At 42.5% G+C, this 22895-nt stretch overlaps 2 protein-coding genes across 3 annotated transcripts in view; one reads left to right on the forward strand and one right to left on the reverse strand.

Moving 5' to 3' along the window:
- Window positions 1–8896, reverse strand: part of Ttc23 (tetratricopeptide repeat domain 23) — a 99545-nt gene extending 90649 nt beyond the window's left edge. The window contains exon 1 of the mRNA XM_037198756.1: window positions 8481–8896. The gene's annotated coding sequence lies outside the window, so the exon portion shown is untranslated. The remainder of the gene's footprint in view (window positions 1–8480) is intronic.
- Window positions 8897–12425: 3529 nt separating this feature from the next.
- The window catches only part of Lrrc28 (leucine rich repeat containing 28), a 124819-nt gene continuing 114349 nt past the window's right edge, over window positions 12426–22895 (forward strand). For both annotated transcript variants that reach the window (XM_028872794.2, XM_028872795.2), the window contains exons 1-2: window positions 12426–12548; window positions 16509–16736. In XM_028872794.2, coding sequence (XP_028728627.1) covers window positions 16569–16736 — 168 coding nt within the window. In that variant the 5' untranslated portion in view covers window positions 12426–12548; window positions 16509–16568. The remainder of the gene's footprint in view (window positions 12549–16508; window positions 16737–22895) is intronic.

Here is a 22895-nt window from a genome sequence, read left to right on the forward strand (position 1 = left end):
TAGACCCACGATGGCTCCCAGAGCTGGCAGAAAACGTACTACCGCCATGTTGGGAAGCTGAAGTGGGTGGAGCCAGCAGCCACAGCACCATTTCAGGCTTAAAAGGCTGCAGTTTAAAGCAATAGGCTCAAGGTAATATAAAAAATAAGCCATATAAAGATGGCTACCACACAGAGAATCTGGATTATGTTCTCTTTGATATTTGTAACTGAAGAAAAACATTTGATTACAAAAGCTGTTGAGTTATGCCAAAATGTATATTTTAAAGGTACCTTGACTTCAAAATGTGGATGTAAGGATATGTTGCTTTGGAAAGGAGGCTCTGTTTTTGTTTCTACAGAAAGCCAGAGGCTATGGATTTGTTCCAGATTAAGACACATCAGGTTTGACCAGCCAAGACCACCTGAAAGGTCTCTGATGACACCATGGCCCAGATGATGCAATATCCAGAATCGTTTCAAGGCAACTGGCTCAGACAATACAGCCTCACGGACTACTCCATGATCCTAAAATTTTCTTTGTGTCCCCATAAGATACAGCGGCCCCCTCCAGCAGGAAGTAGTAAGAGAAGCTACGCCCAAATTCCCAAATATACCAAGCTGGCTTTGGAGATATGTAAAAGTTAAAACCTTCCTTTTTTAAAAAAAAAAAGAAAAGGGGAAGTGCTGTGGGATGGTCTGTATGTCAAATTGCTCTGATTGGTCAATAAATAAAACACTGGTTGGCCAGTGGCCAGGCAGGAAGTAGGTGGGACAAGGAGAGAGGAGAATTCTGGGAAGCAGAAGGCTGAGGCAGAGAGACACTGCAGCCGCCGCCATGACCAGCAGCATGTGAAGATGCCGGTAAGCCACCAGCCACGTGGCAAGGTATAGATTTATGGAAATGGATTAATTTAAACTATAAGAACAGTTAGCAAGAAGCCTGCCACGGCCATACAGTTTGTAAGCAATATAAGTCTCTGTGTTTACTTGGTTGGGTCTGAGCGGCTGTGGGACTGGTGGTTGACAAAGATTTGTCCTGACTGTGGGCAAGGCCGGAAAACTCTAGCTACATGGAAATATGTGTGTTGAGTATGTGTGGTAGATGAGTAAGTATGTGTTTGTGTGAATGTGTATACATGTGTGTGTGTGCATGTATATGGAGGGAAGAGATTGATGCTCTGTCTTCCTGAATCACTTTCCACCTAATTTTTTGAGACAGGATCTCTCCTGGACTTCAAAGCAGTTGACCAGTGACTGAAGGATCCATTTGTGTCCCCTTGCCCAGCTCTGGGAATATACAGGGAGCTACCACGGCCAGCCTTTCACATGTGTGCTGGGGATCCAGACTCAGGTCCTTAGGCTTGCATGGGAAGCACTTTGCCAACCGACTCAGTCTCTCTGTCTCTTTGAGCACCCCCTTACCCCCAGGTCCAGTCAAGCCTCAACAATCCTGCCTGCGTCTCCCATGCACTGAGAACGTGGGCATCTGCCACCACACCCGACAAGCTAACATGGCAACTGAATGCTTTCCTCTTAAGACAGGAAACAAGAAAAGGATGCTTTCTCTCCACACCTGTACTTAAATTGTATTCCAATCAGAGTAACTAGGCAAGACAATTAAAGGCATGCAGATGGGAAAGGAAGAAACAAATTTATCATGGCATGATCCCATATGTAGAAGCCTAAGGAATCCGGGGACAAGGAATAATAAATAAAACTCCTACTAGCCCTGCTAAACACATTCAGTAAGCCCAAAGGATACAACAGAAATAAGTTACATTCCTTCTCTCTTCCATCGTTTCTATTCCTACTTTTTATTAGTTATATATTTGTTTGTTAAAACAGCATGTCCTTACACAGCCCTGGCTGGCCTGGAACAAAACTCTGTCCAACAGGCTGGACTTGAACTTGTACTGATCCTCACACCTGGCTCCCAAGTGCTGGATTACAGGTATGCACCACCACACCACGGGCGTGTTTCTTTCTTTCTCCCTCCTCTCCTCCATCTTCTGTGGTGTGTGCAGCTCCGTGTGCTCCTGGAGGTCAGAGGTCAGCCTCAGGTGTCACTCCTCAGAGTTACCCACACTGTTTTTCATTGTTGTTTGTCTTGAGACATGATCTCTCACTGGAACCTGAACTGTGCCTGGAGCTCCTGAGTGCTAGGATTACGGGTACTGCCCTGGAATGCCTGGCTTCAAAAATTATATTTATATATGCAAACAATATATATAACCCGAAAATGAAATTAAGGAAACCTGACTATTAACAATAGAAAAACAACAAACAAAAACCACCTTATGAATAAAGGTAATGAAATCAGGGTATCATGGTTTGAATCTGAAACGATTCCCATGGGTTCATATTTGAATGCTAGGTCCCCAGGCTGTGGAACTACTTTGAAGACTGAGTTTTTAGACGGTGGGTGTGGTGTGGGTGGAGGAAGTAGGCCACCAAGGGGTGGGGCTTTAAGACTATAACCACCCTGGATTCCAGCCTGTTTTCTCTGCTTCCGGTCTGCTGCCCTGTGGAGAGTCCCTTCGTGTTCCTGTTTCCTCTGCTGCAATGGGCTAAAACCATGAACCCAGTGGGCAAACCTCTTTTGTCTTTTAAGTTGTTTCCGTCAGGCTTTTAGTTATTGCTACGTGAAAGTAACTCATACAAGACACGCACTGAAAATGAAGGAAATTAAAGAAAGCTTAGCCATATGGAGAAACTCCATAGTCATGGGTGAGAGGTTTCACAGTGTCTGCACACTTATCTGTAGATTTGAAACAATTCCTATCAAAATATTAATGGTTTTTTTTTCTCTGCAGAAATTGAAAATTTTGTACTTAAATTCATATGGAAATGTAAGAAACTCAAACTACATTACACAATCCTTAAAAAAGGAGAAAGTGAGGTAATTCATACTTGTAATTTTAAAAGTTACTATTAATATAAAAACTATAAAAAGTCAGCCAGGAGCCAGGCACGGTGGCACTCGCCTTTAATCTCAGCACTTGGGAGGCAGAGGCAGGTGAATCTCTGTGAATCTAAGGCCAGCCTGGGCTACAGAATGAGTTCGGTGGGACAGACAGGGCTGTTAAACAGAGAAACCCTATCTCAAAAACAAAACAAAAGTCAGCTAGGTATGGCAGTACAAACCTGTAATAGCAAAACTTGGAAAACTAAGTCAGGAGGACCACATAGTAAAAAACCCTGTCCAAAGCAGGCAAGCAAACAAACAAAAATCCAAAATAAAACAAGAGGTCCTCACAAAGCCATAGTAATCAAAAACTGCTAAAGAAGCAAAATGCCGGTTCTTTGTTCTCAAGCTGTTGTGACCAGCATGATGACTGCGGAAAAAGATGGCCTAGATTCTGGACATTTGCTGGGGGAGTGGATAGTATGTCCTCATCGGGTAAACAAAGGTCATTATGTCAGATGATTATGTGAGTCAGCTTTTGACTGTGGTGCTCACTGTGTAAGCTGCAGGTATATCAAAACAGCTTTTGAGGAAGGCACCAATAAACAGGCCAAACTGGATGGGGCCAAGCCCATGAGGCCCCAATACTACACAAAGAACAACAGGCAACTGAGGAACGCTGGGGGCGGGAGAGGAAGAACATATCAATCAATTGGCGGTCCAGGGCCAAACAGTCAGCCCTGGAAATATACAGACATTATATGGACTCGACAGGTTATATATTATATGTATGTGTATACACACACACACACACACACACACACACACACACACACATTTTCATATACACATGCAATAACAATGAAAAAGGCCATGCATGTGAAGGCGAACAATAAGGGATTTATGGGAGGCTTTTGAGGGAGGAAAGGCAAGGCAGAAATATTGTGATTAAAATACAATCTCTAAAGAACAAAGAGTTCTTTAAAAAAAAAAACAACCTTGTACAACTTGCAAAATTTTAGTTTGTCTAACATAGCTCAGTTGAAGCTGGGATAAAACAGAATAAAATGGCATGGTACTGGGGTAAGGACAAGAAAAGAAATTAACCCTGACATACACAGCCACTCCTTTTTTTTTACCTTATTTTTTTCCAGTGTCGGCCATCAAACCCAGGGACTGGTGCATTCCCCCAGCCCCTAAAGGTGCCGAGATACTTCAAAGGCAGAAAGAACAGTCTTTTCAATAAATGATGCTAGAACTGGAGAGGCGCATTCAAAGGTAACTTCACACCATCCATAAAAGTGAACTCCAAGCAGAGCAGAGACCTAAACCTCAGGGCTAGAACTGCAAAACGCTGACCAAGCACCGGAGTAAAGTGTTATGAGTTGGGATTCCCTGGATACAACTCCAAAGTACAAGTGAGAGAAGGGAAGATGGACTGTGGTGGTATTTTATTTGTGCACACCAATAAAGCTTATCTGGGGATCAGAGGAAAAAGCCAGCCACTGTATTAAACAGAGAGGTCAGGCAGTGGTAGCACATGCCTTAATCCTAGCATTCGGGAGGCAGAGATCCATTTGGATCTCTGAGTTCAAGGCCACACTGGGAACAGAGCCAGGCATGGTGGCGTATACCTTTAATCCCAATGCTAGTTAACCATAGAGGTCTGGAGGTCTGTACAGATAAGGAATCGGTAGAGCTGGGCAGAAAGAGGAAGTGATGTAGCTGGATGGAGAGAGGAAGTAAGACGGCAGGGCACAGAAGGGGTTATAGGAGTGAGCGTACAGGAAGTAGCTCTCTCTGGAGGCTGAGGAGTTGGTAAGGTGAGGTTGGTTATGGCTTGTTTTATTCCTCTGATCTCTCAGTTTTCACCCCAATATCTGGCTCTGGGTTTTTTTTTTTATTAATAAGACCGTTTAGCAATTCATCTTACAGTGAATTAACTGGACTTCAACAACACTGAAATCTTGATGCTTCAAAGTTAAATGCTAAATTTAAAAGACAACCTAAAGGATGAGGGAATATGTCAAGAATATTTACAATTCAATGACAACCCAATTGAAAATTAGGCCAAATATTTGAATAGACATTTTTTTAAACAAGGAAAATATATAGATAGCTAAGGCAAACAGATGGTTAGTATCATTAGTCATTATCAAAATCACAAGGAGCTACTGATTCACACTCACCAAATTTTGACAATAAACCTGAACATAAGAAGTGGTGGCAAGGATGTGGAGACACTGGACTGCTCACAGGCTCCTTCCTGGTGAGAATGTGAAGTGCTACAGTTGCCTTGGAAAACAGCTGTGTATTAGGTACTATGTAACTCGCACATCTACTTGTAGGTAAATCCGAAGCAGCTGAAGAGGCATATCCATACAAAAACTTATACACGTCTTCCTAGAAGTGTTAGTTGTAATACTGAAAGTATTCCAAATGTCTGTCAACTCCCAAATGGATAAACAGAATGTGCAGAGTGTGGCCTTGCCATATCACGGAGTCCATCGGACCCTGAAGTTCACAGATTACATTGTAGATGAAATTTCATGTCTTTTACATCAATCCCCTTCTCTGGGATAGAGCCATCACCACATTGCTTGTGGAATGTGATATGTTTCTTTGTTCTTGGAAACATAAATGGTGCATTCAGTAAAAATATTATCTATAAATTTTAAGGCCAGATCCAAATAGTAGGAACACTGCCATAGTAATTAGACCCCTACTAGGGAATTGAACCTAGGGCCTTATGCATGCTAGGCAAGCACTCGACCATTGAGAAACATTTCTAGTCCTTAAAATTACATTTAGTTTAAAAGTCAAATTCATTGCATAAGTGTCCTTACAGCATTTTTCTTGATTTTGTACATAAGGAATGCCCAAAATCCTCCAGGGAAAAGGTGTTAATAGCTGGAGGAAGCCAGGACTGAGGTGGCCATGAATACAGTAACAAATGAACGAGTTCAAGGCACACTGACTTGGTTTAAAGATGGAGTAGGTGGGTGGAAATGCCCATTCCATGGAGATAAAGGCTTCAGACATCAACAGGAATCACGGCCAACTCTGAGAAAGACTGGAATGTATGAGCGATCTTTTCACTGTCACAGTGGCACAAGTCACTTTTATTTTGTTACATTTCTTTTGCTTCTCCAACTTCCTGAGGGCTGTGGTGGTATTCTAATTGTACTGAAATGTGATTTTGATTGTATGCTAATAAATAAAGTTGTCCAGGGGTCAGAGCTATTAGAGCCATAGAAAGAGTGTGGCGGTGGTGGCACACGCCTTTAATCCCATAGATCTCTGTGTGTTCAGGGATACAGCCAGCATTGGAGACATACACCTTTAAGACCTAGAGGGCTGTACTTACAGACAGTGACGAGGCAGTCACGTGTTTGGGTTTACAACCAATGAGAAGGCAGAACAAAAGACTATGAAAAGACTTACACACAGGGAAATAGCTCTCTTTCGGGAAGCTAGGAGCACCGCAGGAGGAAGAGTGAGATTTTAGCTCTGATCTCTGATCTCTTGGCTTTCTCTTTTACATTGGTTCTGTGTTTCTTATTTAATAAGACAGTTGGTTATATCAACAGCGGGCTGCACTATTTAAGGGACTTAAGTGATTAACGTTTGGTGAGTATTGGAGATGGCCACATGATAAGGGAACCTTGTCTCAGAGCCTATTTCTAAAGCTAGAGGTTCCCCTTCTTCCCTTTCTGTTTGGAGTCACTTACTATAGAGACACCTGTACTCTAGGGCTGTGGGGCCAAAAGAGTGAGTCATGGAAGCAGAGTGGGTGCCCATCAAAGAACCAACCAATGAAGAAAAGGTATATGGACACAACAGTTTTATTCCGATAGAAAGAATGAAGTGACGTCATCTGCAGGAAAATGGATGGAACTGAAGAGCTTGTTTAGAGAAATGAGCCAGTCTCACAAAGGCAAATATGGCAGGTTTTCTCTCCTGTGTAGAAACTAGGAGGCAAAGGGGTGTGAAAACAAACAGGGAACCTAGATATATGGCAGGAGAAGAAGAGATGGAGGAGGATATAAAATAAAAGCGATGAAAATGATCAAAGCATATTACTTGTCTCTATGGAGATATAAGGGAACACCTTGTTTTAAACATTTTCTTTTCTAATTAAAAAAAATAGGAACTGTGGATGGACATCTTAGGATCACGTGAGCTTCGGATTCTTTGCGTAAGTTTCTGCACAAGGATGAAGATAACGTCCCTGAAGCGCTCTGCTCTTTTGCAGGAGATGGTCCTTGATTGTCTTTGCTTTCTCAATGCTGAGCAGAGGTTCTGGGGTATCACAGCCACTCAATGAGCATGCGGAGAACTGAGTTTTGTCCCAGACATAGTTCAAGTGACATTTCCTATAGTGGCTTTACATGGTTTTTGGTTAGGGGTAGAAATTCCTTTAGATCAGTTAAGTATAATCATGAAAAACACATTCAAAGAAAGAAAGAAAGCAGGGAGAATAAAAATCACCTTTACCGTTCAAATTATACCACAACTACTACACCTGACAATATATATCCATAGTGCCAAGTTAAAATTGCTCAATGCCTTTCAAAGGCCACAAGGAAATGTATCAGGATTTATGTAAACCAACAAGGGTAGAGAAAGATACTTAAGCAAAATGTCTCAAGAGACTTGGCGGCAGATCTGTATGTCAATTTATTACTAAGCTCTGGCCTGTGCCCTGGTGCCAATCTTAAGCCGCAATGCTAATTTTCATACTGAAAATCCACAACTGAACTCCTTACTGCTAGTTACTGGCTCTTCATGTGACTTTCTGTTCTTTAAAAAAAAAAAAAAAAGGATTATTATCATTTTAACCGAGGTTCTCAATGAACCGCCTGCTGCAGTCAGAGCCAGCTCTGCCAAGGATGCAGCACTTCTGGGGGATGATGCTACTTCCTTTCTTCCTCCCTATTGAAAATTCAAAAACAGGTAGCAGCGCTTTGAAGTTCTCCCTGAAGCTACTGATGCTCCTAGCATCTGTCATGGTCACCTGCACATTGAAAATATTCAGCCTCTTTTATTGAAAATCCCTGTCTCAAAAAAACCAAAAAGAAAAAAAAAAAAAAAAAAAAAAAAAGAGAATCTCTGAGCCCCATTTGCCCAGAACCTTGGTATGATCTTCTGAAGTTTGATTGTTTTATGTCCTTATAGGCGAACTAAAGAGCGACAATCTAAGAAACAGATTTCTAATATATTCCTGAACTTTATATCTTAATATTAATTAAATATCTTTTGTTGAAAATATAAATGCCAGATTTCTTTTTGGGGAGAATTCATCCGCTTGCTGATGCTGATGTTGCATATACCAAAATTATGTTTGGCTTGGTCCTAGGCAAAACCATCCCTCAATTTCCCACTTTACAAATATTTGTCCAATTTGAGTTCAAAGTCAACTGTGATTTTTCTTCTCTAAATAGATGGTTTGTGTATTACGTCTGTTATAATGCACAGACACAAATATCCAGTTGATTTAAAAATTGCAGTAGAAAATGTCTAAATCCACATTAAAGCAACAATAGCAGCAAAGCACATGGAAGCAAAAATAATCTACAATTAATCTTGTTTACCTTGCAAAACTCCACTGATAGCCTGGGGGTCGTGTTTCCAACTTCATTCTAAAGAGAGAAGAAGTCTCAAAACTCTTCCTCCTGCCCCCTCAGATGGTGGCCGGGTTTTCTCTCCACGTTTCCTTAAAACTAGCAAAACAACAAAAGAACAACCTGGAAAGTTTCTTTAACTCTCGTCCCTCCAACTTTGTCGTAAAATCCTTTGTCCGTTTACTCAGCCTGACCGAGAGAAACTCTCTTTCCTTTTCACAGTTCTCTTGATCCGCGGCTTTGCCAGCTTGGCCCCCTCTGGATCAGCTCGATGACCATCAACAAGTCTGAATCCAGCGGTTTCAGCCTAAATGAGAGCAGCCTTCTTCCATAAAGCAACCTAGTACTTCACAAAACTCCAGGCCAAGGAATGAAGGATAGAGCCTTCACCAATAGGGAGTGGAGAAAAGAATTTTGTCAAACTTTGTAACCCAATCCAGGGAAGCCAGAGGTGGGAATTTTAGGTAGGGGGCCGGCTTTCCCTTGGAATTTTCTTAAAGTGGTATCGCTGACTTGTTAAAAGTTGCCACAGATTAGAAAAAACATCCATTTAGAGTTTCTCCTTCTGTTTTAAGTCCTATAAAAATATGTAAATCGATATTCCACAAACTGAGTGAACTTCTAATGTGATCCTACTATCAATATGGGAATTGTAACACCAATTTGGAGAAGAGGTAAAAGCTACTTTAACATGATTCATTTTTCATGAGCAACTTTTGGATCTTAATATGCTAAAAATATTTCTCTTAAAAAATGAAAGACGAAAATTAGGAAGCTGACATTACTTCAAAAATGTTTTTCTATTCTTTTTTCTGCCAATATATTAATGTTTAATATATATATATAAACACATATACATAGAAAGATTATAATTACATCATTTCCCCTTTTCTTTCCTCCTGACCAATCCTCCTAAGTATCTCTCCCTTGATCTCTTTAAAATGAATGGCCTTTATTATTATTATTTTTACATGCACGTGCAGGATGTGTGTGTGTGTGTGTGTGTGTGTGTGTGTGTGTGTGTGTTTCAAGGCTGACCATTTGGTATTAGATGGGCAAATTGGTGTGCTCTTCTGGGCAATACTATTTCTCCCTATCTCAGCTTTCTTTAGTTGCCTGTAGTTCTTTGCATAGCCTTGAGGCCTCTCGAGCTCTTCCTAGTTGATGGATGTTAGCATGGCTATTGGGGCGGTCCTCGTTCAGGCCATGTTTAGGCAGACATGTCAGTGAGACTATGGATTTGCTTCTGACATTGTTGTGTCTCCACTCTGTATTTGGATTGCTTGTGGTTTTCTGTAATGGTCTCCAAAAGATGCAAAGAGAGGTTTCCTTGATGAGCGTTGAGGATTACACTTATTAGGCTAGACCCCAGAGAAAGACACCTAGAATATTTTTATTCTTTGAGAACTTCATACAAAGCATTTGGATCAAATTCACCCTCCACTCCTCCCCCTAATTCTTCCCAGATACATTTCCTCATGTTTTCTCCCCCTCTTCCTCTTTTTAATAACCAATGGAGTCTAATTTGTCCTGCCCATACACTTCTGGGTGTGGGGCCGGCCATTGGAGCAAGGTCTGCCTACCAAGGGTCACATCTTTAAAGAAAACCAACTCTCCCTTCTCCAGAAGCCACAAACTGTCCATAGCTCCTCAGTTAGGAGGCCGGGGGGATTGGTGAACCCCTTCTTCCTCCATGCTAAAATATTGCCTGGCTTGATCCTGCACAGGCAACCACAGTTGCCATCCACGCAAATGAATGCAGAGGGCCTGTTGTGTTCAGAAGACACTGTTTCACTCTGATCCTCCCTGACCTCTGGTTCTTACACCTTTCTGCTCTCTCTTCTGCACTGGTCCCTGAGCCTGGGGATTAGGGAGACTTGGGTTGTCCCATTCGTGGCTAGCATTCTAGAGATACTTATTTGATCAGTTGTGAGTTATGTTAATTACCATCCACTGCACAAAGAAACTTCTCTGATGAGGAAATCCTAAGGTATTAAACACTCCCAAAAGGTTTTAATAAATATAGGATATATACTATGCCATATACTTTAGTAACTCCTGAAGACTGGATTAAATAATAAATAATTTATATTTTTATTTTAACTTATGTCTTATTTTGGAGCTGTTAATATTTTTATTTAATTTAACTGCTTTCTAAGTTATTCATTTCTAAGAGTAATTAGGCTATCAAAAAGTAGTTCATTTAAAAGTTGAGAATGATTCAGGTGGTGGTTCATGCCTTTGATCTCAGCACTTGGGAAGCAGAGGCAGGTGGATCTCTGAGTTTGAGGCCAGCCTGGTCTACAGAGTGAGTTCCAGGGCTACATAGAGAAACCCTGTCTGGAAAAACCAACCAACCAACCAACCAACCAACCAACCCAATCAACCAAATAAACAAACAAAAAACAATTGATATGCTTAACAAGAAGTCCCTATGCAAATTAATAGAAACAATTTTTTCTTAAGGACAAAGAATATGTTTTAATGGGGGGGGATGGATTTGATCAAAACATCATATACATGAATGAGGTTCATCAAAAAATAAAGAGTAAGTCGTTGAGGAATTTTTAAAGGTAGAAAGTTGTACCCAGGCTTTAGTGGTGCAGGCCTTTAATCCCAGCACTTGGGAGGCAGGGGCAGGCTGATCTGTTGAGTATGAGGCCAACCTGGTCTACAGAGCAAGTTCCAGGACTGCCAGGGCTACAGAAAGACGCCCTGTCTCAAAACCAAAAAAGAAAGAAAATTATTGCATCTAAGTACACGACATTTTAAAAATGTTTTACATGCCGGGCGGTGGCACACACCTTTAATCTCAGCGCTCGGGAGGCAGAGGTGGTTGGATCTGTGAGTTTGAGGCCAGCCTGGATTACAGAGCGAGTTCCAGGACAGCCAGGGTTGTTACACGGTGAAACCATGTCTCAAAACAAAAAACAGACCAACAAAACAACAACAGTTTTTACTTTTCTTCCCTGGTACTGGGGACTGAATTGAGTGCCTCTACTGAGCTACATACCTGTCCCCTTCTTTTTAAAATACTTGAGATAGGGTCTCATTAGCTCCCCAGGTTGGCCTTCGACTTGTGATCCTCCTAGCTCAGCCATCAGAGCAATCAGGTTTTTCGTCCTGAAGAGGTTTTTTTGGACTGCCTACCTAGTCATGTTAGGAACTGCCATTTGAGCCACTAAATTGTGATTGCCCTTAGTAACTTCTCACATTAGAGCCTGTGTGCATGTTTTGTTTTATTTTTTATTTAGGAGACAGTGTCTCACGTAGCCGAGGTTGGCCTCTAACTCCTGATCTGTCTCCACCCCCGAGCATTGGGATTCGAGCATACAGCACCACGCCTGGGCCGGCGTGTCTGAAGGGTAGAGACTGTTCTTGACACCTTTCAGCGAGGTTCCAGACCTTAAACCCCGTGCCTAAGTTCTTCTTGTAGGCTCGACTTACTTGGGTTACGTAAGCCCGACGGCTTCTGTTTAAAGCTCAGACTGGGGGGTCTAACAGTAGCCGGGATTGCTGTTAAAGCAAAGGCGAGGCTGTGCACAGCTCTTAGGACCAGGCCTGGGATAGAATCGCTCCGAGTTTTATTGCTGGCATCTGTCAATGGGAGGCTGAGAGCGGGATGCGCGTGAGAACGAAAAGACAGATCAGTTAGTGGCGGCTCCTGAGGCTGGCGCCGGCTACACAACCCACCACGACGCTCAGCAGACACGCCACTTTCTTGACGTCCAGCCCCCGACTCGAAGCCGGAAGCCAGAGCAGAGCCACGGCCCGCCCTGGAGGAAGTCGCGCTCTCGGCCAATAGACGCCTGGCTCTGAAAACGAGCCTCCCATTCCATCTACCCTGAGACAGCGGGAGCGGAGGCGAACTATCGCGATGTTTCGTCCTCCGGGCCTCTTCTCCCCGACCCTTACTCCCGTTAGTTAGGCCCGCCCCGCCGCAAGCCCCGCCCTCTCAGCCCCGCCCTCCCTCTATCCCCGGACTGCCTTGCCGGCGCAGCCCGGGCCACCACCGAGCGCTGGTCAGCGGGCGCCGAGGTGAGTGTCCCTTCTCCAGGCTCACAGATCGAGGGCACTGGCCCGGCTCCTGCCTGGGACGCTTCATTCCCGACGCCACAGGAGCTCCCGGGCCTCTGCGAGAAGGACCGCGGGCTGTCCGGCCTTGGGTCCCCTCGGCTGCTGTGTCCTCCGCGGCCCCTGGTACCCGAGTATCCCGGTATCCTCTGAATTCCTGAGCCCCTGGGCTCCCTGCTGCCGGATTCTTAAGACTGATTCTAGTCGAACTAACTCGGGCCAAACCAGGACGTCTGGTAGTTTTTCTCATGGAGAAAACAGCCTTTTACACATGCTTATAACGTACAGTTTGTAAGACAACTCATCTCCAGCGCTAGGAAGTCAGATTCTGTATTCTATCAAGTCAAGTCCTGCAAAGTCAGTTAGGGACTGTTCTTTAAAATACTTATGCTTAAAATGGGGGTTTTCTTAAGTTGGGAGATTGTTCTGTTTGCTTCTGTTGAGAAGACTGGTGTTGGACTTTCAGCAAACTGAAGATGCAGCTGTATATAGAGTTAATACTACAGTATTTATTTACATTAACTGTGAGCTGGAGGTGATGAAGTTGAAGGGGCAGGAAAACTAACCTTTGAAAGGCTGTATTGCCAATGAGTGCATATTGGAAAAACAGGAGCATTATTAATTCTGGAAATGTGCACCTTATTTCCCAGTCTGTCTTTGTAGCAAGATGCATTTCAGCAGAGCCTAAGGATGCTTTTGAGGCAATCAGTTCCAGCTGGAGCATTCAGAAAGCCATTTGGTTACTGTGAATGGAGAATTGGGTTATAGCTTTACTTTGCAAAAGGAAAGCTTTCCATTTGTTTAATCTTTGTTTATCTCATAATGGCGACACATTGGCTACATTTTACATTTGTAAAAGGGTGCGTTAGTAGGTAAGGCAGTGCCCAGATTTGGGGGTTAGGACCACCTCTATTGTGTTTGTGACATGGTATCTCATCTGTAAAGTGAATTAGTTCATGTCTGCTGTGCCGCTTGGCCGTGAGGATAAAGATCCTTATGGCAGGTAGCAAGTTTAAAGAGTCTTTGAGTGACCTCAATGGGTAAACGAAAAGTCAACCTTGGAACAGCTCTTCCTATTTCATCCAGTTATTAGCTGTTTGAAAGCTGAAAGTATTTGTTGCTGTAGCATTATGTAGACATGAAGAAAACGGTAATATCTCTCTGCCCTCAGGATTTTACAGACTTGTCTAAAGTGTCAGTAAATAGGTGTGTGTGTATAATATATGTGTGTGTGTATATATATATATATATTACAATTATATTTATAACAAATATATATGTATATTACAAATTGTAAAAGCAACAACTGGCTTGCTGTAAAAGAAAACCATGGGAATAGTCAGATGGGATAGGGAAGTGAGTTTTATGTTGAAATCTGCGAGGGGGAAGAGGCAGTTCCCAGGCCAAGAGGAGAGCAGCCAGGGCTTGGGGGAGTTTAGTAGCTCCCAGTATTAAGAGTTCAGGAACTTGGTGAATGTGGCAGAAGAGGCTGGACAGGCAGGTTGGGCCCGATGGTCAAGAGCTCTGAAAGCGTCATAAGGCTTTGCTTTTCTCAATAAGGAGTTGCTCAAGGGTTTATTTAGTAAGACATGCCCGAGAGGGAGAGATGAAATTATGTATGTGTACATTTTGTGAGGCTCATTATTGTGGTTGATATGTTGGGAGTGAGGAAAGTGGACACATGGAGCCGAGGAATACATCTGGCCACGGCAGGAGATGGCAGTGGCCCGTGGCTTTGGCAGATGTAGAGATGTGGCTGGGATTGAGATGTGTTTTGGAAAGAGAAACACTGGCCTTGTGATCGACTGAAGAAGCTGGCGTGGAGAGGGTGGGATCCTCCATGACTTCCAGCTGAGCTGCTGTGTGCGTGGAAGGGTGTTTCCCCCACATTTGCTGAGTTAGGAAAACCTGAAGAGGTGACTGGTGGCCAGCATTAACAGCTGTCTGGGAAGGTATGACATCGGAGATGCTGTGAGAGAGCTAAACCACTCACGCCCAGTAAACCATTACTCAGTGGATAATTACCCAGGAAGCTTTGTTTTCTACACAGAAGCATTGATGCTGCCCACCCTTTGGTTTCCTTCACTTTATATGAAGACATGTCAGATGTCGACAGTCAGGTGCCTGGCAATAAAGTGAGAAAGAAAGCAGATGGAATAAATATGGGAAAGTATTAGATTCTTAGGTTGACCTAGAACTGTTACCGAGCACTTCATAGAAGTAGTCTTTTAAGTAAAATGGCAACTGTTGTCTTCTGAGCTAAGAAGTAGGAGCTTGAAAATGATAGAAAGTAACCCCACAGTTACAAGCCTCTGCCTATTGAAAGCCTTCATACAAATGCTCCGTGAGAATTATTTTCTTAAAATGAATGAAACAATTGAAACCGCACACTGTTCTTTTTCTGTTTCGATAGAGAACTGGAAGGGATGTTCAGGAAAATGGACCTTCCGAGCAAAACTGAAGTCAGTTGTCACGTACTTCCATTTACTTAATATCTGCTGGGATCCTGTGCTTCATTGCAAAGAACCCACACTTTGAAATCCCGGGACCTGGTGTCAGATTCTTGCTTTGAATTCCTTATGCACTCTTTCACCTTTGACAAGTTCAGAAAGTCTGAGTTTTGTTTCCTCCTGTGTTAATAGTGGAAGCTTATTCATCCTTGTTCCTAGTAAGATGGCAAAGTAGTCAGGTGGGGGTGGCGCACTTTGATCCCAGCACTCGGGAGACAGAAGCCACCGGTTCAAGGCCAGCCTGGTCTACAGAGCAAGTTCCAGGAAAGCTAGGACTACACAAAGAAACGCTGTCTTGAAAAAAAATGAGGGGGTGGCAAATGTAGCTTCCTTTTCTTGTCAATTTTGGGACTGGAAGAGACTTTACAATAAATTTTCAATCAACATATTATCTACACGAGTCACCTGAGGCCCCGAGAGCTTTATAATTGGAAAACACAGGGTTCACGTTCCTAGTGCAGTGTTTTTGACTAGTGACTTTGGGCCTCTTTCTTGGTTATTTCTGACAATCTGCAAAGCTGTAAAGAAAAGAAGTAAAAATGTGGAATACTTGACAATATTTACATGGGAGGAAGTAAAGGAATTAAGCTGTTAGTGATATGAGTAGAAATCATATTTCATGTTTGAGATAAGTCAAGTACAAAATGAGACAGCTCAAAAATGAAGATGGGTCGTGCTGCATTTGCGTTTTTTTTAAAGCCTTTTCTTTGGCTGCATGCTGTACAACTTGCCTCTGGGGTCTGGGGATACAGAGCAATTGGTAGAGTGTTTTCCCAGCATGCACAGAGCCCTGGGTTTGATCTCAGTACTACAGAAACAAAGAGGTGTGCCATACAACTGGAGGCTGAGACAGGAGGATCGGAATTTTAGGATCTTCTTTGGCTATATAGCAAGTTCTAGGCCAGCCTAAGATGTACGAGACCATGTCTTACAAAAACAAAACCAGAAACTAGTCTCTGTTCTCATAAAGATTCCTACTTCAAGTCTAAAAGAAATTTTTCTCTGGGTATGTCTCCCTCCCTCTCTCCCTTCCTTTTGGTTTTTGGTGACAGAGTTTCTCTATGTAACAGCTCTGGCTATCCTGGAACTCACCTTGTAGACTAGGCTAGTCTCAAACTCACAGAGATCCTCCTGCTTCTGTCTCCTGAGTGCTGGGATTACAGGTGTGAGCAACCACTGCCTGGCCAGTTAGGTGTTTTTCTAGTAAGTAGTAAATATTGCTTAATCAGAGTTCTCCATTATTATTTTAATGTCCTAAGTATGTGCAGAGATTTTAGTTGTCCCAAAAGAAGGTAGAGAGTGTAATTATCTTTAGTGTTAGGATGTTCTAGCTCTGTAGGCTAACAGGTTTATATGCAGTGCTTATAAGAAACCTTAACAATGACTAAATTTTTTTTTTTTATCCTCTTTCTAGAAATGGACCAATTTTGACAAGATGTAGAGCTGCAGTGTGCCTGATCAGACATGTTCAGTCATGGCATCCGAACTTTGTAAGACGATCTCTGTGGCCAGGCTTGAGAAGCACAAGAATTTGTTCTTAAATTACAGGAATCTGCACCATTTCCCGCTGGAGTTATTGAAAGATGAAGGGCTGCAACATCTGGAGAGGCTCTACATGAAAAGGAACTCACTCACAACCTTGGTAGAGTATTCTATTGCATTAGTACCATTTATAAATGTGGTCCTGACCAAGGTATTTTTTTTATTCGCCTACACTGTTCAGATCAAGGTGTTACAAATGCAGGCAATGGAGACATACAGGGGCCGTCAGTAGCTGCTAATTCATTACCTAAGTGCCTGCCGTAAGGATACAGAAGGGATGTGCAGGCAAGTGAAATATTCTAATGTACCACTGAGATAATCTCCCATGGCCCCTGCTTCTGCTGTATGTTAAAGCAGCCTAGATAAAACGTAAACAAGAGAAGACCAGTAAGCCTGACTCTGACTTGGAGGAATTAAAAAGAGAATGATCTGAAGACTAAAGTCTTAATATATATTTGGGAAATCTAACGAATCCTTTGTGTGTTAACCAAACAAAACCTTTATGTTTTGCCTTGTCGAAATCAGAGTGACCTGCATTGGCATATAGTACAGTTTGGTGGAAAAAAATTTGCGGCTGTAGCAACATTCGATTTACTTTTTATGTTCCAAGAGAAAGCAAAAAGTCTTCATTATAACCTATTATATGTAAGATAAAGAAACTATTTAAATTTGGGAAGAGAATGTTCTAACCAGAATTTTATTCCCACTGCTCATTATGAAATGTGGTCCCCACTTTAAATGAATTTACTTCATATGGCCCTTTTGTGGTTATCATTTTACCTGATTTGAATCTTTTGCTTGAATTTGTGACTTGGGTTAGCCTGCTGTTCTTTGTAATTGATCCTTAAGTATCTGGAAAGTGTGCCATACTCGTTTCATATGTGTGGCATGTAATCTGGACAAATTCGTCTATAAAATACCTGAAGTAGGTGGAATGCATTATAAGGTGTATCTTTGCTTTATCAGGGAACAAATGGCTATGCATGTCTTTAGTGTTTGACTATTGGTACCTATGTCAGGTTGAATGCCTAGCTAGGTTTTTAAGCTAAAAATGTCTTGTTTACACTTTCTTAGTCCTCTATGAAATATCTCTACTGTGTGATATGCTATCATACTTAGCAAGATTTCTAGCCTTTGGAAGAAGTGGTGTAAGAAATGTATCAAAGATCATAGCTCCAATTTCCCCACTTGTATAAAATAGTGTACAAAAATATTCACGAGCAGATTACTGCCTTTCAGCAGTAGCCCAATGGAATAGACTTTTCTGAGAAACTGACCTTTGCTTATAAATTTAAACAGTTGGTCTTTTGTAAATTTCTGGCAGTTTTCAGTTTAGGAAAATATGCCAGAATCACACAATTTGGATGTACAAAGTGGCTCATTCACATATCTAATTGAAAATTGTTTTTAGTTAGTGTACAAAATAATAGATCCCATTAGGTCATGTCCATGTGCATATCACTGTGTCTTCTCCTATTCATCTCCCTCTCCATTCCCCTTTCTCCCTAGTCCTTTCTGTTCACCCCCACCCTTAATCGGCCCCCTCATAGCATACATTCCAAGTTCACACTCTGCCCCCTTTTTAATCAGCCAAGATGAAATTCTTGCAGGTCTTGATAATAAAAGTATCTTGTTTTCTCTTGGCAATTAGTATATTTGATTAATGTGTATCAAATAACTTTAGGAACTGTACTGTGGAAGGCTGTGTAGCTCCCACCGGATGCTGGGAACCAGCAGTCAGCTCAGAGCTGTCCTGTTCCCTGGCTGTGCAGACAAGGGTTCGGAGTGTCTGCTGCTGGTGGGAGCTGCTGGGATGCAGTTCCTGCCCGAGGTTTAGTTTGTGGGATTTGACCGGAGGCTCCAGGGCTGCTGTGTGGCCTTATGGATCCATTGGCCTTTCGTCGCTTATTTTGAACGAGCTCGGGGACCTGCCAGTCATTTCTGTTTTCCCCTTGCTCCATTCTCTCCTGTACAATTCTTTTTTTCACTGTGCCAAATGCCCTTCTTTTCTCCATTTCCCTACGTGTCACCCCTCACCTCAAAGAGCCACTTCCTGAGAAGTAGTGACCCATGGGCAGCCCCTGCCCAGCTCACGTTTGCAATTCAAATGATTTGACTTAGCACAGAGGCTTTTATTTATAGGATGGTTGTGTGTTGTGTTTTCCGAATTTGGGGAATGCCAGTATTTAGAAGTACACCAGGAAAAAGCCTGTGAACTTAATGGAATAGACCTTTTCACTAAAAAAAAAAAAAGAAAAAAGAAAAGAAAAGCAACCTTTTATTTGCATTTCTTTTATGCTGAATTTATCCCTGTGCCATAAGTTTTTGTCTCTTTGGTTCCATCTGGGATATCTCTTTTTTTCTGTGTAGCCTCCCACTCTGGTTTAGGAACAGTGCATTCCTGTTCAGTGGGGACCATCTCAGTTTGGCAGGGGAGCTCATGCGTGCTGTATTAGTCAGGGTTCGCTAAGAAACAGGACTGATAGACTGTATATATATAATACATATATATATATAATATATATATATACTTTGTAATATTGGCTTGCTTACAGGCTGTGATCTGAGTAGTTAACAATGGCTGTGTCCCTGCAGAAAGGCGAAGGATCCAGTAATGGTTTAGTCCACAAGATTGGGTGTCTTGGCTTCCTCAGTCTGGTACTGGTGCTGGGGAAGTCCTAAGAGCTGCCGGTTTTCAGTCTAGGTTGGAATACTGAAGATGTAGGTTCTACCACCATTGAAGGAAGGGCTCGGGGTAGATGAGCTTGCCAGTGAGAACGAGGGCAAGCAGACAGAAAACACAAGCTTCTTTCCGTCCTTTTACGTGGGCTGCCACCAGAAGATGCGGCCCACATTTGGGGAGGGTCCACCTCAAATAATCCAACCAGGAAAAATTCCTCACAAGGAATGCACCCAACTGCTTGAGTTTTAATTACTTTCAAATGTAGTCAAGTTGACAGCCAAGGCTAACCATCACTCAGATATTAATCTGACCATGAACTCTGTAAATTCAGCAGTGCGTCTTGGATGTGTGGCATATCTGGATATACATGACTAGAAGAGTCTACATCTAAATCCTTAAACTTCACGTTACTCTCTTTGTGGCTAAGTTTGTACAGCAAAAATTCACTGTTTTGGGGCCATCAGCCCTATGTCCAGCCCCAGTGCTTGGCCTGGACATACCTGTGGAGTCCACCATTGTACTTCCAGAATAGCACACACTGTTTTTTTAAAGTGACATTTTTCAGACACTTGGTGGCTCTTTAGATATGCATACTCTTGAAGACCTGTTCAATTTGAGTGTTCTTAAAGTGAACACAAGGATTTGAACCTCTTGATTTGCACCGTTTTGTAGGGTTTTCTGGGATGAGAGTAGGTCTTCAGAGGGACCTACTGAACACGGACCACGCTGTCTCTCTGCCAATGCCTGGTTTTGCGGCTCCATGGCACCCCTCTTGGTTGATAGTGGCCTGTCTGACCTCGGGCTTCAGATTGTATGTGCTGCCTTGTCACTCTGCTGCCTCTGGGAAGGACCAGTGGCCCAGGAGCTCAGATCCCCTGGCCTGGCTGCACACACCCCTGAGGCCAGTGCCCCAGGCTGGGATGGCAGCAATAATGGAGGACTGAGTAACTTCCCTAGCCATCTCTGTTTCTACCCTAATCTAGTCACCAGCTTCAAAGGAGGACTCCATACATGTGCCACACGTGAACATGTATATACATATATATCACCCACAGAAATTAATACCTACTGTTAAAGATTATTAATATCTTTTTAGAAACTATGAGAAGACATTGTAACTCACTATTGGAGTGGAAATTGACTTATTTTTTTTTTGTGGTTTAGACTCTATCTAGTAAAATTGAATACCTAATAGGGAAAAAAAATCAGATGAACAAGGATATTCATTGTATGCTAACATTTTAGCGTGATGAACAATTGTTTTCATAAGTGTATGTTTAGTATGTTGGTTAAAACTAGTAACAGCTAACTTCTTTTGAATCTTTACCAAGGCATTTGCTTAACAGCAAATGCCAGGCATTGTTCAAAGCAATTTGCATGTGTTATTTAATCCTGGGAACAATGTGTGGATGCAGGCACATTCATTATCCACATTTACAGATGAATAAGGCATTGAGAAAGGACTGGAGTGATGATGGTTGTGGAGGAGGATGGAGAGGGTGAGGGACCATGGGAGCTGAAGAAGATCCTTAAGTAGCGATAGTTTAAAAAAGGATGCACTATTATATCTGGCTATTACATTACTTTCTTTCAAATGGACACTTTAAAAAGTTGTTAAAGATGGTTGGCATATAGATTCTAAATATTTTGACTTATAATGGTGGTGACTCTGTTTATGTAGGTCCAACATAAATGGCTCCTTTGAAGTTGGTGACTAGGTTAGGGCGAGAAAAGGCAATGGTTAGGGAAGTTACAGGCTTGTTTCTCCCCGGCCCTCACAGGGTAACATTCCTTTTCCAAAACGCTTGGAACCAGAAGTAGCTTTACATTTTAGGTATTTTTCTTCGGATTATTTATTTGTATATACAGGGTTAATTTTGGGGATGAGAATCCAATTTAGTCACATAATTCATTTGTATTTCATACTTACCTGAAGTTAACTGCATGCTGTATTTATAGAACTCCTGAGTTTTGACTGCACCCTATCAGAGAGGGCAGATATGGAACTTTCCATTGTGGTTTTGTGTTGATGCTCAAGGGTGTTGGATCAGGGGCTGTTTGGATTAGATGCTCTACCTAGAGTAGAAGCTGTATCAATACTGAAGCAGCTTGAGGGAAAACAGTAAATTAAGGTGGTATAAAAGAACCTTGCACAGTCTCGTGAGGTGAGAGGGATAGAAGGAAGGAACTAAGTGTGGCTCCTTTTAAGTTCTCTCGTGAGGAGTTTCTTTTGTTGTTGTTTTGTTTGTTTGTTTTGTTTTTAAGATAGCGTTTCTCTGTGTAGCCCTAGCTGTCCTGGAAGTTGCTCTGTAGACCAGGCTGGCCTCGAACTCAGAGATCTACTTGCCTCTGCCTCCCAAGTGTTGGCATTAAAGGCATGCGCCACCACCGCCCAGCTTCACGAGGAGTTTCTTGTTGCTGGTCAACCTTTTGGACACATGGGGTTCCAACTGCTGCAGGAGGACAGGCCCTGCAGTCACCCTGATTGTACTGTACGTGCTCTGGCTGTGTGCAAAACCATCCTAATTATTTCTTGTATTGAATAGGTAGAAATAGGTAAGTCTGTCACATGGTCAAGTTTCCGGTGATCTGTTTTTGAAACAGGACCTTGAAAGTAGTCCAGGCTGGCTTTGAACTTGTTCGTTCTTTTAGCTCTAGCCTCCCAAGTGCTGTGATTACAGGCATAAACCTCCATGCACAGCAATCTGCCTGCATTTTAGTATTTATGTAATGTAGTCCTAGAAAACCAGTTTGTAGAAGTGTGAGCAAGGGCACACAGTGAAACCACTGAACTGGACAGCTCTATGTGTGGGGAAAAGGTTTATTGTAAACATGAAACTGTTTCATGACTCTCTCTCAGGTGAAAAAGAGAATAGCCAGAGGCATTTGGGGGAGTCCAAAGCTGCCATGGCTACCTGTTAGGGACAGAAAGAGTAGCCAAAAAGTTTGGGAACGCCTCGCCAGTTATAAAGAGAGCAGGTAGCTTCAGAGCCGAGGGAGCTGGAAGTTGAAGCAGTGTGTGTGTGTGTGTGTGTGTGTGTGTGTGTGTGTGTGTGTGTATTTGGGAAGATTGGCATGAACAGTTAGATACATAATTTCCAATTACACAACGTCTGCCTTGCAGATAAGGGCAGTCTTATTTGATCAAAGTTCACTCCTCATCAAAGCTGGGTCACAGGCTGCAGCTCCATGGTGTCAGGTAATAGCATCCATGATTACCAGTTTGTTAATTTGTTTTTAATTAAAAAAAATGTTTTTCAAGAAGGGTTTCTCTGCACAGCCCTGGCTGTCCTGGAACTCAAACTATAGACTAGGTGGCCTTGAACTCAGAGACCTGCTTGCCTCTGCCTCTCAAGTGCTGAGATTAAAGGTGTGTCACCATGCCTGACCTCTGTTTATTTTTAAGTTCTTTGAGAATTTAAACATGAGTATGTTATATTTACATCATTTATTTCATTTCCACCTTCCCTCTCCCCTTCCAGTATCTCCTCCCCATTCTGATATTCTCAACCTCCTCTTCTGCATTTGTTATTTTACACACCCACTCACCAACACACACACACACACACACACACA

Source organism: Peromyscus leucopus, chromosome 1, assembly GCF_004664715.2.
Source record: "Peromyscus leucopus breed LL Stock chromosome 1, UCI_PerLeu_2.1, whole genome shotgun sequence".
Classification (NCBI taxonomy): domain Eukaryota; kingdom Metazoa; phylum Chordata; class Mammalia; order Rodentia; family Cricetidae; genus Peromyscus; species Peromyscus leucopus.